At 46.4% G+C, this 14,609-nt stretch overlaps 1 protein-coding gene across 1 annotated transcript in view; it reads left to right on the forward strand.

Annotated features, from left to right (window-relative positions):
* Nucleotides 1-14,609, forward strand: part of LOC142558350 (neprilysin-1-like) — a 49,889-nt gene that overhangs the window by 12,907 nt on the left and 22,373 nt on the right. Inside the window, exons 3-5 of the mRNA XM_075670495.1 lie at nucleotides 540-720; nucleotides 6,497-6,808; nucleotides 12,581-12,841. Coding sequence (XP_075526610.1) covers nucleotides 540-720; nucleotides 6,497-6,808; nucleotides 12,581-12,841 — 754 coding nt within the window. The remainder of the gene's footprint in view (nucleotides 1-539; nucleotides 721-6,496; nucleotides 6,809-12,580; nucleotides 12,842-14,609) is intronic.

A 14,609-nucleotide genomic window follows, 5' to 3' on the forward strand; every position in this document is an offset into this window, starting at 1 on the left:
CTAATTTCTTTTGGTTTTTTCCTTTTTTTCTAGGTTTTTTTCATTTGTATCCTTTATAAACATTTTTGGTTTGGTATGTTGCGAACGGCTTAACTACAGTTATAATTCTACGACTAGTTATTGACTTTATATTATTTGAAGTTTGTACTACATTTACGTTGCTTAATCTCACACTTAGTGACTACTTCATTGCTGTTTTATGCTGTATATTTGCACAAATACATATATTTTTGACAGGGGTCCCTTTCAGCCATATGCGCTGAAATATCCTTTTCTATATTTATGTAAGCATGTATCCATTTGGAAAGAAATAAACTGAAACTGAAACTGAACAGATGTTGCGGTCATCTGTCTTAGCTAACCAGGATACTAGCGGATCTTGGATAGAGGCCAAGATAATCGATGTCTGGAAGCACAGGCACACAGAATAGGGCAAGTCAGTTGCAAGTTTTTTTTAGGGCATATGTGAATCGTAAAGGATTCGTGCGCAGTTCACCGTGAAAGTTCACCTAAAGACTGGTTGTGACCACAACTCACAGGTACCGCCTGGAAAACATGTTTCACGAGTTCCACCAAGCAGAGGCGAGCGCTGACACCAGCAGCCGTAACGCCAGCTTCTTGGCACGAGTCACTTCTTTCTTCCTGCGTTGCGTCTCTAAGGAGAGGAGCCGGGGACCTTCGCCAGACGTCCAGGACCTCTTCCGCCACTATGGTCTGGAGGTGGGTTCCCCGTAGTGTAAAAGTGGCCGGAATTGAAGGGCCAATAAGCAGTTTTGGTCATTGCAAAGATGCGAACGGGGTGTGTATCGGGTGGTGACAATCCTGTTTGAAGATTTTAAACGACAGCACAGCAGTGCTCTTATGTGGAGAAATCCTAGCTTTCTGGTGGAGTGACAGCCTTACACAGACGACCGGATCGGGTCACTCCAATGCCTGCAATGCCTTTGGTAATACAGCGAAGGACTATCGCTTGTGGACGGTAGTTGAGGAAAAGAAAGAGAATGCCTATGTTGCCACTGAAGCTCGTCCTTTGACAGCATGACGTCATAGCATTTGAATGTCTCGTATCTCTTGCAACAATGAAAGAATTAGGAAAAAAATTCACTGATAATTACAATACTCCTTAATACTGGATTCGAGCGCTGCACTTCAGATGTTTCAGCAGCGGTGGCAGAGAAGCAGTTCCACCGGTTGAGTCACTCACTGTTCAGAAAGAAAGAGTAAATGCGGGAACGTGTGCCTCGCGCAGAGTGCATTCTCTAGTGATAGTGGTGACGGCGAACTAGCGCATGCGTGGTGGTTCCGAAGTTCTCGACAGCGCTTTGCTTCCGTATATTGTCACGCATTAGTGACGGTGAATAATACAGCGCTAAATCTGTGAATGAAGAAACTAAATTTTATTGGGCGAACTTGTGCCCACAAATGCAAGTCACACACAAAACACAGCGATAGCGGTGAACACGGTTTGCGGTCGTCGCAATCTGATCAGTGGGTCAGGCGCGTCGGTTTTTATACGTGGGTCATCGAAGGTACCAGACAAATCGTTGGTGCCCGCGTGTCTTCCAGAAAGTACTACACACTTCGCGTCGCGCATACATGCAATCAGATTACACGAAGTTTGGTGACCACAGACAGCCGATAGACCCATCGATAACATTCGAGAAACTTCCGTTACATACAGACCCGTCCTGCGCTAAACGATAACAGTTGTTAGACAGTGAAATGCGGTCACCCTGTAAAGATGGACAACTACACGTGTCCATATTGTATCGGTGGATCGGAGGCGTTTGCAGCGGCTGCTGTGAACCGCGCCTACGCGTCATCCACGCGCTACCTCTCGCGATCTCCCGATTAGCGAGGCAGCCAAGCCACACTTTGCTCCGTTTGCAATGTGCCGCACCAGACGGATTGTCCGTGCCAGCCATTATGTCACGAAATAGGAACACTTATAGAGCTGCGCTCAAATATCGCATGGGGGTGCATCGCGATAGTCGGCGCATTCTTTAACGCGATAGCTTCGGGAGCCCCACGTCGCATAAAACGTGGTCTCGGTGTCTTGCGTTGGACGTCGGTTAGCGAAAAATCGTTCCGCACCACAACCACGCAGGCCCTCCGCGTGGCGCAGAGGCGTTACTGAACTAATTGAATTTCTCAAAGTAAGATGCGTCAAAACAAGCGTAAAGTACAACCTAAACACGACCTAGAGACAGGCTAGCATCGGAGGGTAATTTGAATATGCCAGGAAACACAATTCTGTTACGTGGTAACTCAAACGAAAGTCCATTTTCGAGTATTTCTACGATTCGTAGAGCGGCATGCTGCACTCGGTTCCTTGCAACAGTGCCATCCAGATGGCGCTCGCCTTCGCGAATCCGCGGGCCACGCAAGGGGCCGCATTTCTACCAGAAAGCTCACCCGCTCGCTTTCGTGCATAATGTTCGCCGCAAGTATTTCCCGGTAAACATTACGGTTACATAAGCTGCAGTTGCCGGGAAGCGCGAGAAGCAGTCAGGCGTGCTTCAGTGCTATGGCGTTCCACTCTTAAAGGTGAAGCTTAAGCGTCCTCCAAATTTTTCACCCTTCGATGGGCTCGTTCGTTCTGCCGGTTATACCGACGCTGGGGCCGACGCTTAATGCAGGAACGGGCGCCTGAAAACTGTACTCTAAATATGTTTTGAGGTAGAATGTTCCGTATATGGCGTATAATTTCCAGTATATGAATAAAATTTCCGATGGTGGCTGGTCAGGGAGGACTGTGTAAGCGCAGCAGATGAAACATGCCACATTCCCGATATTAAAGACGCGTGCTAAAATAGAGATGATACGATCCGGGTTGTTTACATTAGAGACAAGATAGGGAGCAGAGTTGAGCTCGTTATTCTAAGCGGCATAAAAACGTGCGCGCAGGTGGGGCAGAAGACGAGAGACTAAAGCCTGTGAAAGACTTAGGCTCCTGGATGCTTATTAGGAGTCTACTAAATTAACAGCCACCTTCCTGCACTGAACACACACTTTCGTCCATTGCGCCTTTCTTGCGCCTGCGCCGGATTGCGGACTCAATCGGTCAATTCGATTTGTTAACCCGCGGTTGTCAAATCGGCTAACAAATTTGTATTAGATGCGGTTCCTTTAAAAGTGATAAGTAACAATGTACGCGTTTCGTTGTAATACATGATAATTTGCTAACCATTACTTATCACTTTATGCATGCCATAGCAAAAATACTTTCGATGGTTTGCTCATAACATAGCTTGTTTCATCCGCACCGCGATTTTGCTTAAAAAACTATTAGAACTTGCTACCTGCTAGACGGTGCAACCGGTGTATACTGGCTGTTTCACGTAACTAGAACTAAACATAAAAATTAAAGCGGTACACCTTAGAATGCTGACTGCAAAGCTATATTGTTCTTTCTTTTCGAGTCGCATGCGCTTCCACATTCCATTTTAATGATGTGCAAATGGCGCTAAGCATCTTCGAAGATATCAATTTACATTTAGAAAAGGGTACTCAGCAAATGCAGGCCACTTTTTTCTCAAATCGAGCCATTTTCTCAAATCCGACCGTAAGCACGACAAGACGATTCCACATCTTACTCAAGTGCTCCGACGCAATTACTATTACGCTGGTTTTGTAGACTGGTGGTTACAATGACAGCCCAAATGGCAAGCAAAAAAAAAAAAAAATAGAAGCGCACGTCAAAGAACCTATTAGAAGGCCACTCGGAAGTCAACTTCAGTCCCATCTCATTGCTTTCAAAGGCTTTAACAATATATTTAAGTAAGCGCAAACAAAAATAAGCCTAAAGTGTGTGATGGCCCTTTGGTAGATTTTTCTTCCTGAAACAAACTTTCTCTTTCCTAATAAAGAAGTCTTTCTTTCTAGTAAAGAGGACGCCTCTGCCGAGAAGGCGCAGGAAGTTCTTGAAAAGAATCCTAAGTGAATTTCTACAAACATTAATCAGAAATAAGAGCGAAGCTCTTGGTAAAAAGGCTTGCTTACAAAAACTTGACTCCGGTGTTGAAAAGGCAAAATGGTTGGTTTTAAATATAGTTTACTATTAAGACACACAAGCTACTGAAGCTGTTTAAAGGAATTGGTTCTGAAAAAAAATGTACTTGGTGGCTTTGCCATGTCTAAATATCTCCAGAAGCATCATTATGCTATAAATAACTCACTCTTGTTATTTTCACAAGTGTAGCGGCATTGTTGACTACGTAACTACCACCGACCTTGCTGGATTCATAGCCGTCAGCATTGACGTATGCCATCTTTGTTTTTCCTTGCCGCATGAGACATTTTCAAACACCGTTGAACAGTGTATAGCAAAACATAAGGGCAAACTTGCATTTAGAAAAAAAAACATCTGTTGGTCCGCTTGGCTCTTTAGAAATTATGTCATTCTATGAAAAGTTTAGCTTCTTTGTTCGGTCCGAAAAGTTGTGCAGGCAGAAATCAGGCGTCTGTATAGGTTCGAGCGTCGCGCCTACGTTAAGTGCCACATTTCTGGGGCAGAGCAGGCAGCGCTCAAAACGCGAAACTTCAGAGCGGCATGTCCGTCTTGAGATATGCGGACGGTTATTTTATTTATGCTCGCAGAGCGTGTTCTTCACAGAGGAGCATTCTGCGCACAAGTGGCGCACAAACGTGATTCTAAACACCTAAAAAATTAAAATAACACTGCAAAGCCTACTTGGAGACGTTGCACAGAATATTCCACGAAATTTTTCATTCATCAACTGAAGTCCCCATAAGAATCTTAACTGCAGGGTCTGCTCCAACATCGAGCAATCTGTCCTAAATATAAGTTGCAGTTTCCCCTGAAAGATATCGATGCGATAGCAAATTGGCAGACATCTACACGAAATAAGAATAGCAGGTTTATCGGCCGTATAAACTTTTCAACATTCGCTTAGTAAATAAATTAACAAGCATGGTGTCACGCACACACAAGCAAGCATAAACACATCCTACTCGATGAGCGCAGACTGTCGCTTTCAAAATGCTGGCTTGAGAAAGAGCACCTGCAGCAGTAGGAGAGTTGAGCTTCGTGCTTCTTCTCGCCTGAATGCGAACTATAAGCGGCGAAAACACAGCGGCACACGAAGCTATCCGCCCTCGGCACATCTAGACTCCATACTCATCGCAGATCGCTTTCGAGACAGGGTCCACAGGGCCTCGCGGCTGACTGTACTCATCGCAGGTCACTTTCAAGATATCGCCGGTGCGGCCGCACTCAGCCTTGCCATACGCAGCCGACGTCGGCATGGAGAAAGGAAAAATATAGGAAGGACCATTACGTTACGCAGCCAGCCTTGCCAAGCGAACGCTCCGTGAAGCTATAGTGGTGGCCCAACACGTGACCTCTTGCGTCGAGATCAAGGAATAAGAATCGAGGCTTGCTGAGACGTTGGTTCCCAGTAGCTATGCCAGTATTTTTTGTTCGGTGCGTGCTTGTTCAGTTGCCCTGCCGTGGCTCTGCCTGCATAGCAGGACCGACCGCGCACGAACCAACCGCGCACTTTGACGTGCGATCACGTGGTGGGCCACCACGTTTGGCGTCAATCGCGTTGCGGTACGCACCATCCTGTCTTTTTCCTTCCTCCATGGCCGCCGGAGTAGAACCTCCCTCTTCCCACGGTGCCTCGCACGCGCGAGATCATGCGCGAGAACGGCGGTGGAAATGCGCCTGTACTGTCGATGTAATTGCTATCCCAATAATATCTTGCAGTGGATGTTCTTTGGGCGATCAGTTATTCTTAACAAGTCCAGCAAGGAACATTTTCAGGATGAACCAGCAAATGTAGTCCTCAGGATCTACGGAAGACGTCGGAAAAATATATGTGGACTCTTGCATCATTCGAACACGTCTTCAGGGCCACTGTTGTCTAACATGATGTGTCACTAGATTGCTTAAATGTTAACCACATTAATAACGACGATCATCGAGATATCGGTTCTGCCAGATTTTTTTTTTCTTTCCTAACGACGTGCGTGCAGCCTTTGCTCCATTAAAACATGACTGAGAGCGTTACTATCCAGACTCGTAAGAACATATTTACGTGATGTTTTTATACTTCGCAAGATTTATGTAGAGCACAGTAAAATGCAAAAGGCACCTATAGCACCATAGAAGCTAATTTATTGAGCTTCTGAGCTCTTATACAACTTACAAAATGTGACTTTTCCCTATAACAAATATTCCATTCTTTTGTAAATAGGCCTAACTAATTACCCGTCTAATCGCACTTTAAGAAACAGCCGAAGTAACTCCCCACGACTGCCAACTGTGCCACGTTAATGTATTCCACTTTGTCATTGACGTTTGGTAGTATAGTTACGTAACACACGCACATTAAAGCTTCGCACTTAATCCTAAACGGTAATAAGATCTGTCCCCTTCTTTCCTTTCATCTTGGTACTAATATTGGTGAGATAACGTCAAGGTTAACGTCTAATGTATTGTCGATGCGTAACGGCTCTTGTATCGGCCCAGGATTACCCGTACAAAGCGTCGAACAACGGATCATCTTGGTCCCCCAGTCTGCCCAACCTGACTGGCGTCGTGGGGATGCTGGACCGTGAACTTGGCTTGGCGGCCATTGTCCGGCCGTCGCTGACCACGGCGCGGCGCCGCAGACAAGCCAAGCACGTGCTCCTTTTCCTCGACCCCCCAGAGTCGACGCCTTCCTTGCGCCTCCAAGACAGTATGCGCAAGGTCGACGACGATGCGTTGCTGCAGAAGATACTCGCCGGCTTCGCTCTTCTCAAGACGCCGTCTCGAAGCCTCCACGAGGAAGCTACCCAGGTGCGCCCTCGCAGATCCCCTTACATTCATAGGAAGCGTCTTACGCTCTTGAGCCGAGATTTTCTTTGCCTACGGCTCGGGAGTTTTGTGGAGGCGCTTAAGCAGCGTACGTAAGGTTCTGGCAGAAAGAGAATTTACAAGCACTGTATGATGACGTGAAAAGTTGTGGTGCCATGCGCACGTATGTTTTGCTTAATCGAAGAGAAAATATAAATTCTGGGATTTTAGCTGCCGATAACACGATGTCGTTATGAAGGACATCGTAGTGGGGAACTGAGGAGTAATTTTGACCCCCTGAGATTCTGTAACGTGCACTCAATGCACCCGGCCGGCACATTAGCTTTGTTCCATTCAGCCCCCAGCGTATTGCGGCGGGGCTCCAGCCCTCCACATCGTCGCCTGTAGCACAACCCCATAGCCTCTGATCTAGAGCAACGGATTATTCCCGCACTAAATCAGAACACAAAACGTGTGCACAAATTGGCGAATCACGGAAACCTTCAAAGCACACAGGTTTATCAAGAGTAACCAAAGATATGGAGCAACTTCAGAATTTTCATTTCTAGAAATGGAAAGGGAAGCAATGAATTCCTATCCATATTCTGATCTGGCATGGAATGTCCATTTTTTTAAATGAGATGGCGATTTATTTGTGACATCGAATAAGAAAGAAGTGCGGCATTGAACTTCGGCGTCAATTTGTTGTCTGAACAAGAGCTTTGCGATATCAACTGTGCTCACGGTAAACAAAAACGAACGACGTAAACACAAATGGTAAGTACCGTGCTGTGAAGTGACGTTTTCTGGAGCTAAAAGAGCGCACCCTGCGAGAAACTGGATTCTTATAAACGGGAGTCCTATAACGTAGCCTGCCAAGCTCGAGGTCACGTGATCAATCCCGGCTGCAGAGGCCATATTTCGATTGGAGTGAAATGCACGAACGCGCATGCATTTAGATTTAAGAGCGCGTAAACCAAAATTATGAGGTCTAAATTTCCGGATTCCCCCATTGTAGCGTGCCTCATAATTGTATCATGGTTTTTGGCACGTTAAATCCCAGAGTTAAAAAAATTTTAAACGCAGTTCTTCAAGACTCCCATGCGGTAGCGCCAACGAATGTGGTAGTCAGTCGTCTAGTTTTACAACAGAATTCAGATGCGGTGTAGCCATACCATCAGGAAAAAATTGGAGGACGCTTAAGCTTCGCCTTCAAGAGTGGAACGCGGTAACGTGTGGGGTTCTCCTCCCGTACTCTTGGGACAAAGGAACGACAACACAGTAGAGCAAATAATCACAAGGGCATTTATTGCACCTTTCATAGATCAATGCCTGCTAGCCGAGTTGCTATCGGGCGCGCGACAAATCTAGAAGTCCGACTCACCGCGACCGGTTAGCGAGCCAATATGTTCGCCCCATGCTGGATCCCAACGCCTGGTCTTTCGCGCGTACGGTCACGCGAATGGTGGCGCGTTCAAAGGCAGGCCACGTGAGGCGGTCTCGCAGAAGCATGGGTCAGCGCGCGCCCGGGGCGTCCACGCTGTTCGCCGATCCGCCGGGAAAGACAAAGCGCCTTGTCTCTCGGCGCCCAAGTAACCCCGCCTGTCGGCAGCGTTAGCAGCGCAACACTCGCGCCCTCTCTCGTACTGCGCCTCAACCACTCCGACGGCCGCGGGCGCCAGGCCACGTGGCGAAGCCGGATTACAGGAGACGCGCCGTGCGGGAAAAACATCAGGGGACGCGCGAGAGTCGGGCATCCCCACAAGCGTTATCGTACTCCGTTCGCACCGCCCACTCATTCGCTCGGCATGCTCTTGAGTCACACAAAGACAAAACTTGCGCCTGAGCAAGCGGGACGAACCGAAGAACTCGGTGTCTCGGAGGGAGAAACGATCTACGCGAGCCAAGCGTCGTGATTGACACGGACAGCCGGGCCGCAACGCGCCATGAAGGCGGACGCGATCATGGGGCTGGCGCCTCGATGGTATCGTCCTCTTTCTCGCTTGGGAGCACCACGCAGACGCATGACTCCTCGGCAGCAGCACGGCACACATCGCAGGGGACGTTTTTCCACCAGACGCGCTACGGCACAGCGATAACGTCAGAGGCTTCCCGCATCGGACGCTGCACCTAGGAATCACGCTGTGAGCGGTAAGAGGAGCCGCGCCGCCTAAACACGAGGGTTCGAGTGACGCACGCTGGAAGTTGGAACGGGAGAGAGCGAGAAAACTTATTAAACGCAAGGGTATTGGGGCATCCTCGCACCGGTCCCCGCACGGTCCCAATGTGCTCAAACGAGAGGAAGGGGAGAAGCGGGCGAGTGGTGCGTCAACTGTCGGGGCAGCGCCGTACATTGCGAGGAGGGCGCCTTCTGTGTTGGCCACGAGATGGCCCTGCGTGTGCGCCAAGCGCAGAAGAAATGTAGCGGAAACGTACTTCGCTACGGGTTAAATTGCGACTTCTGTAATTTACATGCTCATAATTACCGATATATATCGCAGCATAACTTTCTACGGCACGTTTCTAAGGCAATACCGCATTCACTATAGGCGCTTTTGTCGCGCTTTGAACTATCTAAGTCATGGTTGAGTAGTAGCGTCTCCGTCTCACACTCCGGGGCCCCTGGTTCGATTCCCACCCAGCCCATCTTGCAAGTTGTTTTTATTTATGAATTGCCTTCCGGAATTTTTAGCTCACGGCCAACGCCGCTGATGACACCGGCTTTGCTGCGACGCGAGCTCCTTAACGCTGTCGCGCTGAAACAGCCCTCCTATTAGGGCTGCGCAGGTGCCCTGTGTAGACCCATGTAAACCTCTACTGCACTTGCTACAATACAAATAAACACGTTAACTAGAGCGCCCCAAATATATTCTTTTGATAGTATACCTTGATGAATCGTGACACATTTTAGTGAGCTAGCTTGAACGAGAACAATTGGTTGGACAGTTATTTAGTTGTGTCGCAATTACGAGTGTAGAATGCGCAACGCATAAATGTCTCCTGCTCCAGCAGTGGTTGCCTGCTATCCTTATTGTCAGGTTCCGTGACGTAATATGCCCAAAAAACGCAGCAAGAAGAGAAATGGCTGCATCCTATTTTCTTTTCTGAAGTAGAACGAATGTTGAATGCTCAGATTCTCGTGGATCTTTATTGCGCTGATGGTTACAATAGTGCACATTGATGTAAAACAAGACTGCTAGAATTATTTCGGATTTTAAGCAAACATAAATAGTTTAGGCTATACTTGAGGCCTTCCACGTATTTTGTACCGTAGTCGCGAACTTTTCATAAGAAAAGTTACCACAATGTATCTTCATAATCATCATACTCTTAAACCGCAACTCCGAGGAAACGTTTGTGTCTTACTAAGCCGCTATCTGGTTCAAGTTGCCGTTATAACACAGCCCAGTCGAGATTCGAGAAATTTTACACCGATGTTTCTGTTACACATAAATGTGGTGGCATTAGATGCAGTCAAGCAGTATTGACGGCGATGTATAGAAGAAAACCATGTACACACAACAAAGCGAAATTTGTAGAAGATATTCGATGTCAAGGGATATATATTCTCAACCTTAGAAGTTATAGAAAAAAATAAAAGCGGTAATTGCAATAGTTGCGTAGGGTAATTTTTTAAAATGATCGTTGGCGGGAGTAGAGCGCATCTTGAGTGGAATACGTTACAGCTTTCAAATTTGGAGGTTAGCAATGGAGAAAATCAGCCCCACACAAATAAAGCTTTTTCGGCAGGTATATATATATATATATATATATATATATATATATATATATATATATATATATATATATATATATATATATATATATATATATATATATATATATATATATATCTTATTCTTATGCACGTAGACATATATTGTTCAAATTCCAAGAAAAAGTAGTTTGTCAATATGCTTAGCCCATTGAAAGCGCGTAAAACTACAGTTACGCTAGCCAGCTTCTCGTCGTCGGCCCCCCCCCCCCACACATATATATATGTGTGTGTGTGTGTGTGTGTGTGTGTGTGTGTGTGTGTGTGTGTGTGTGTGCGGGGGGGGGGCTGACGACGAGAAGCTGGCTAGCGTAACTGTAGTTTTACGCGCTTTCAATGGGCTAAGCATATTGACAAACTACTTTTTCTTGGAATTTGAACAATATATGTCTACGTGCACTTAACTTAAGTGCGTGTTCAAAAGCCCCAAGTGGTCAAGTGGTCAAGTAACCAAGCGGTCAAAAATAATGCAGAGTCCCGCACTACTGCTTGCCCAATAATCACATCATCGTTTGGACACGCAAACGACGCAATTTATTTGTAATGTAATATTTGAGAATCTTGTTAGAAAGCCGAAGGTTCGATAAGATAAGAATTTTGCTTCATTCGCATGATGTTCCAAAGGAAATGTCAGTGGCGCACGTTGTCGGTTGCTATAGCATGGACACTGTGGGGCCCTACGGTTTCCTTGCCTTGCTCCTTGCTCGGGTTGAACTTCGGTCATCAACTTGCGAGGGTATCTTTTCTTTGGTGCATTCTTTCCATACGACCGTGTCTCGGATTCTGAGACTGTTCTGAGCGCCAACCCAAAAATTTAGCTCAAGCTGTTCCTACAACTGCCCAATGCGCCTGCCCACTTACTTCTCTTTCTGAAGCGTAGTTGTCAAGAGACGCGGATATTGAAATAGCTCTGCCTTTAGCAAGACGTCAGAGAAATCAGCTGCTTTAACCCGACGATGTATCTGTGCAAGGTCCATTTGAGATAGAGAGCGCTGTATTTACTATGGGCCTTGATACTACGGAACTTGTTAAACAACGGACATGTATCGTGCTTCCGTTTTACCCATGGAAAGTCAACCGTCTAAATTCGCCAAGTAACCCAGCCAGGTACGATTCTGCATTTATTATTGCGTTAAAATAGGTTGTCACGAACATCAGCTCTAGATGTTGCGTTACAATCAGTCAGTGAAATAATTATTATGGCAATGAACCCTTACTTTACTTCAGCGTAAGTTTTATTGAATAGGTAAAGAAAAAAGAAACTTTTTGTAAGGCTTCACGGGGTATGCACCCAGGAACATTCGCAGCTAGAGCTCGCTTAAAGAGCAAAACCAAAGAGAAAGGCATATGGATATCTGCTATCTTAAGTTAAAAAATGCAATCGGCTTATAATATGTCCAATTACACTCAGAAGGGAAGGTGTGAACAACTCATTGTCGGGCTATCTTTTGTACAGGGAATCTCAAACACATATGAGCACACCAAACACATACACACATACCAACACACGCACGCGCACACAAGCATGCACTTCGCTCTGCTGTCCTAACGTCCGTATTCACAAAATACTGCTAGGCGAGAATCGTACGCAAGAAAAAAATTTTAGCCAATCGTGATGTTGTCTTAGCCAAGCCAATTCGCAAGTTACTGAAAAGCAAGAAGAAGCTTTCATCATTGAAGAAAAGCACATTAAGACAGCAATGCCCGCATTTCAAAAACAAAAGCCCTAACATTAGAATTTTTCGCAAGAGAAAATGTTTAGCTAAATCTGATGTTGGGCATATCGTTAGCGAAGGTGCCCGACTAATGAAAAGATCACTTACCAATGAAAATCTGTGAACACGGGCTTTCACAAAAAGATACCTATTGCTCGTAAAAGAAAATTCTAGCCAATTTTCATGCTGCACATATCATTAGCGAACGAAGCTAGCCAATGGCAATATTAAGCGACTAAAAAAGGTGATAACATCCGTTATCGTTCGTCCCACGCTCTCTTTCAGGTGCTGGCTGTCGACAAGGAGCTGTCCGCCATCATTCAAATGGGCGGCTCCGTGTCTTCTTCGAGACACTCGCAGGGGGCATCCGTCACGCCTGGAACTTTTGGCGCTGGTCCCGTTCGTCGTGACATGCTCGTCAGCGTCAGCAGACTCGCAAAGGACTACGGCACCACAGTGTGGTCGTGGGAGGAGTACGCACGCATTCTGCTGGGCGACGTCGTCTTCGAGAAGAATTCTTCGAATGAACCGCGCGTTCTGGTTCAGGTAGAACAGCTCGGCTGGCCTTGTTGCTGGCTTCCGGAAATGTTGGCGTGAACATTTGTAGCGAAGCTGTTGAGGGGGAGTTCTGCAACAATTTTACTGTGACGGCAGGGTATATTTCTTTGTTTCTCATTCCATGGTTTCTCGAGCGGTTAGAGTGGCGCGAATCGACAAACATTTTCGCGGGAATCCGGTCCGGTTCTAATTTGCGCAGATAATTTTGGTTTTGTGACTACGTCTACCAGACGTCAGTCAAGGAACAGCCAGTGGCGCAACCTGCGTCGGAGCGCCGGAGCGGTCGTATATGCGGGCGTCCGTTATCAGGCATCACTGAAAAGAAAGTAACGCAAACTAATCAGGCCACCAGAAGCACGCTGCTAGCCGTCGCCATTAGTGCAGCCGGCTGAGCATGTAGAAATATGCGTGAGATATAAGAGCGAATACAAAAGCACGAAGCTCGGATACAGCGAAATGTTGGAAAAGGCTCAGGCGTTGCAAAACAGAAAATCGCACCAGGGGCGCTACAATGTAACGGTATTTCAAAACTGTTTCTGTTCCATTTCTGCGATGAGTTCTCCACGATAACTCGAAAACGTTTCGGGTCACTCCCCACTCCGCCTGTCTGTCACGCGAGGTCGCAAAGCCGCGAGAACTCACCACGTTAAAATTATATGCACGCATTAAACATGCATCAATATGCCGAACAAAAATGAATTGTTGCTTGAATAGCGGAAGAGTGCCCCGTTCCAAAAGGAACATAACATCAGTGCCCACTGATGCCTCTGGCAATGGCTGCTCGCAGCGGCAGTAGAGAATGAATTTATTTACGTAACATCAAAAAGTGTTGCGCCCCTGTATAAAGTTGTCCAATCCTTTGATATGCGTACAACGTTGCTCAGTGAACTCTTTGTCGCTGAGGATCCATTTTGGCGGCAGCTTTTCCTTCCGTTCCACGCCGTCGCAATTTTTCACGAGCCTCTACAAGCTAAGCGAGGCGAGGTCATTCAGTTGCAGACGCTGACACCATCATTCTCATCCTGTTATCCACTTTCTTTCACTGCGCTAGTTCGGCCCCACTGAGACCCGCTCCACTTCAGCGTGTTTCTCGCCTTTTTACAGCCAATTAACTAAGAATAACCTGTCAAATCAGACAATTCTAGTTGCTTTGAAATCAAACAAAAGTTACCTCCTATAAAGGAGTATAGCGTTTCATTGGGCTGTTCAAACAGCGCTGAGGGGCATTGCCTGGTGCTTGCGTCGACGATTCGGTAAATTTGACGTGGGGAGACTGAAATAAAAACAGATGGAAAAGTTTTATGTTACAGGGGCCCCAGATGTGGCGAACGTTCAGGCATTGGTAATACAGGCCCCTAAGGCTAGTGGGGCGTGATAACTTTCTTAAAGAGCTTCGCTGGCTTTCAATGTGTGTTAGTTGGATTTTGACACACACGCGCATATATATATATATATATATATATATATATATATATATATATATATATATATATATATATATATATATATATATATATATATACACCGCGCTTTCGACACTTTGTTTCGGCCAGTGTTACGCCACCCAGTAAAGCTAAGTCGTGGGGGGGGGGGGGAGGTAGGTGGCGTCACGGAAGGTATAATGCCTACGATTTCTTCATTGGCGAGGTTCGGTGCCTGGTTTAAGGATCCTAATTGCAATATGCTGCCTCTTTCATGGCGCGCCCGTCAAACGGCGACCGGCTGAAGCATGTAAGAATCAGGAAAAGAAAAATTT

This window comes from Dermacentor variabilis, chromosome 9 (genome assembly GCF_050947875.1).
Source record: "Dermacentor variabilis isolate Ectoservices chromosome 9, ASM5094787v1, whole genome shotgun sequence".
Classification (NCBI taxonomy): domain Eukaryota; kingdom Metazoa; phylum Arthropoda; class Arachnida; order Ixodida; family Ixodidae; genus Dermacentor; species Dermacentor variabilis.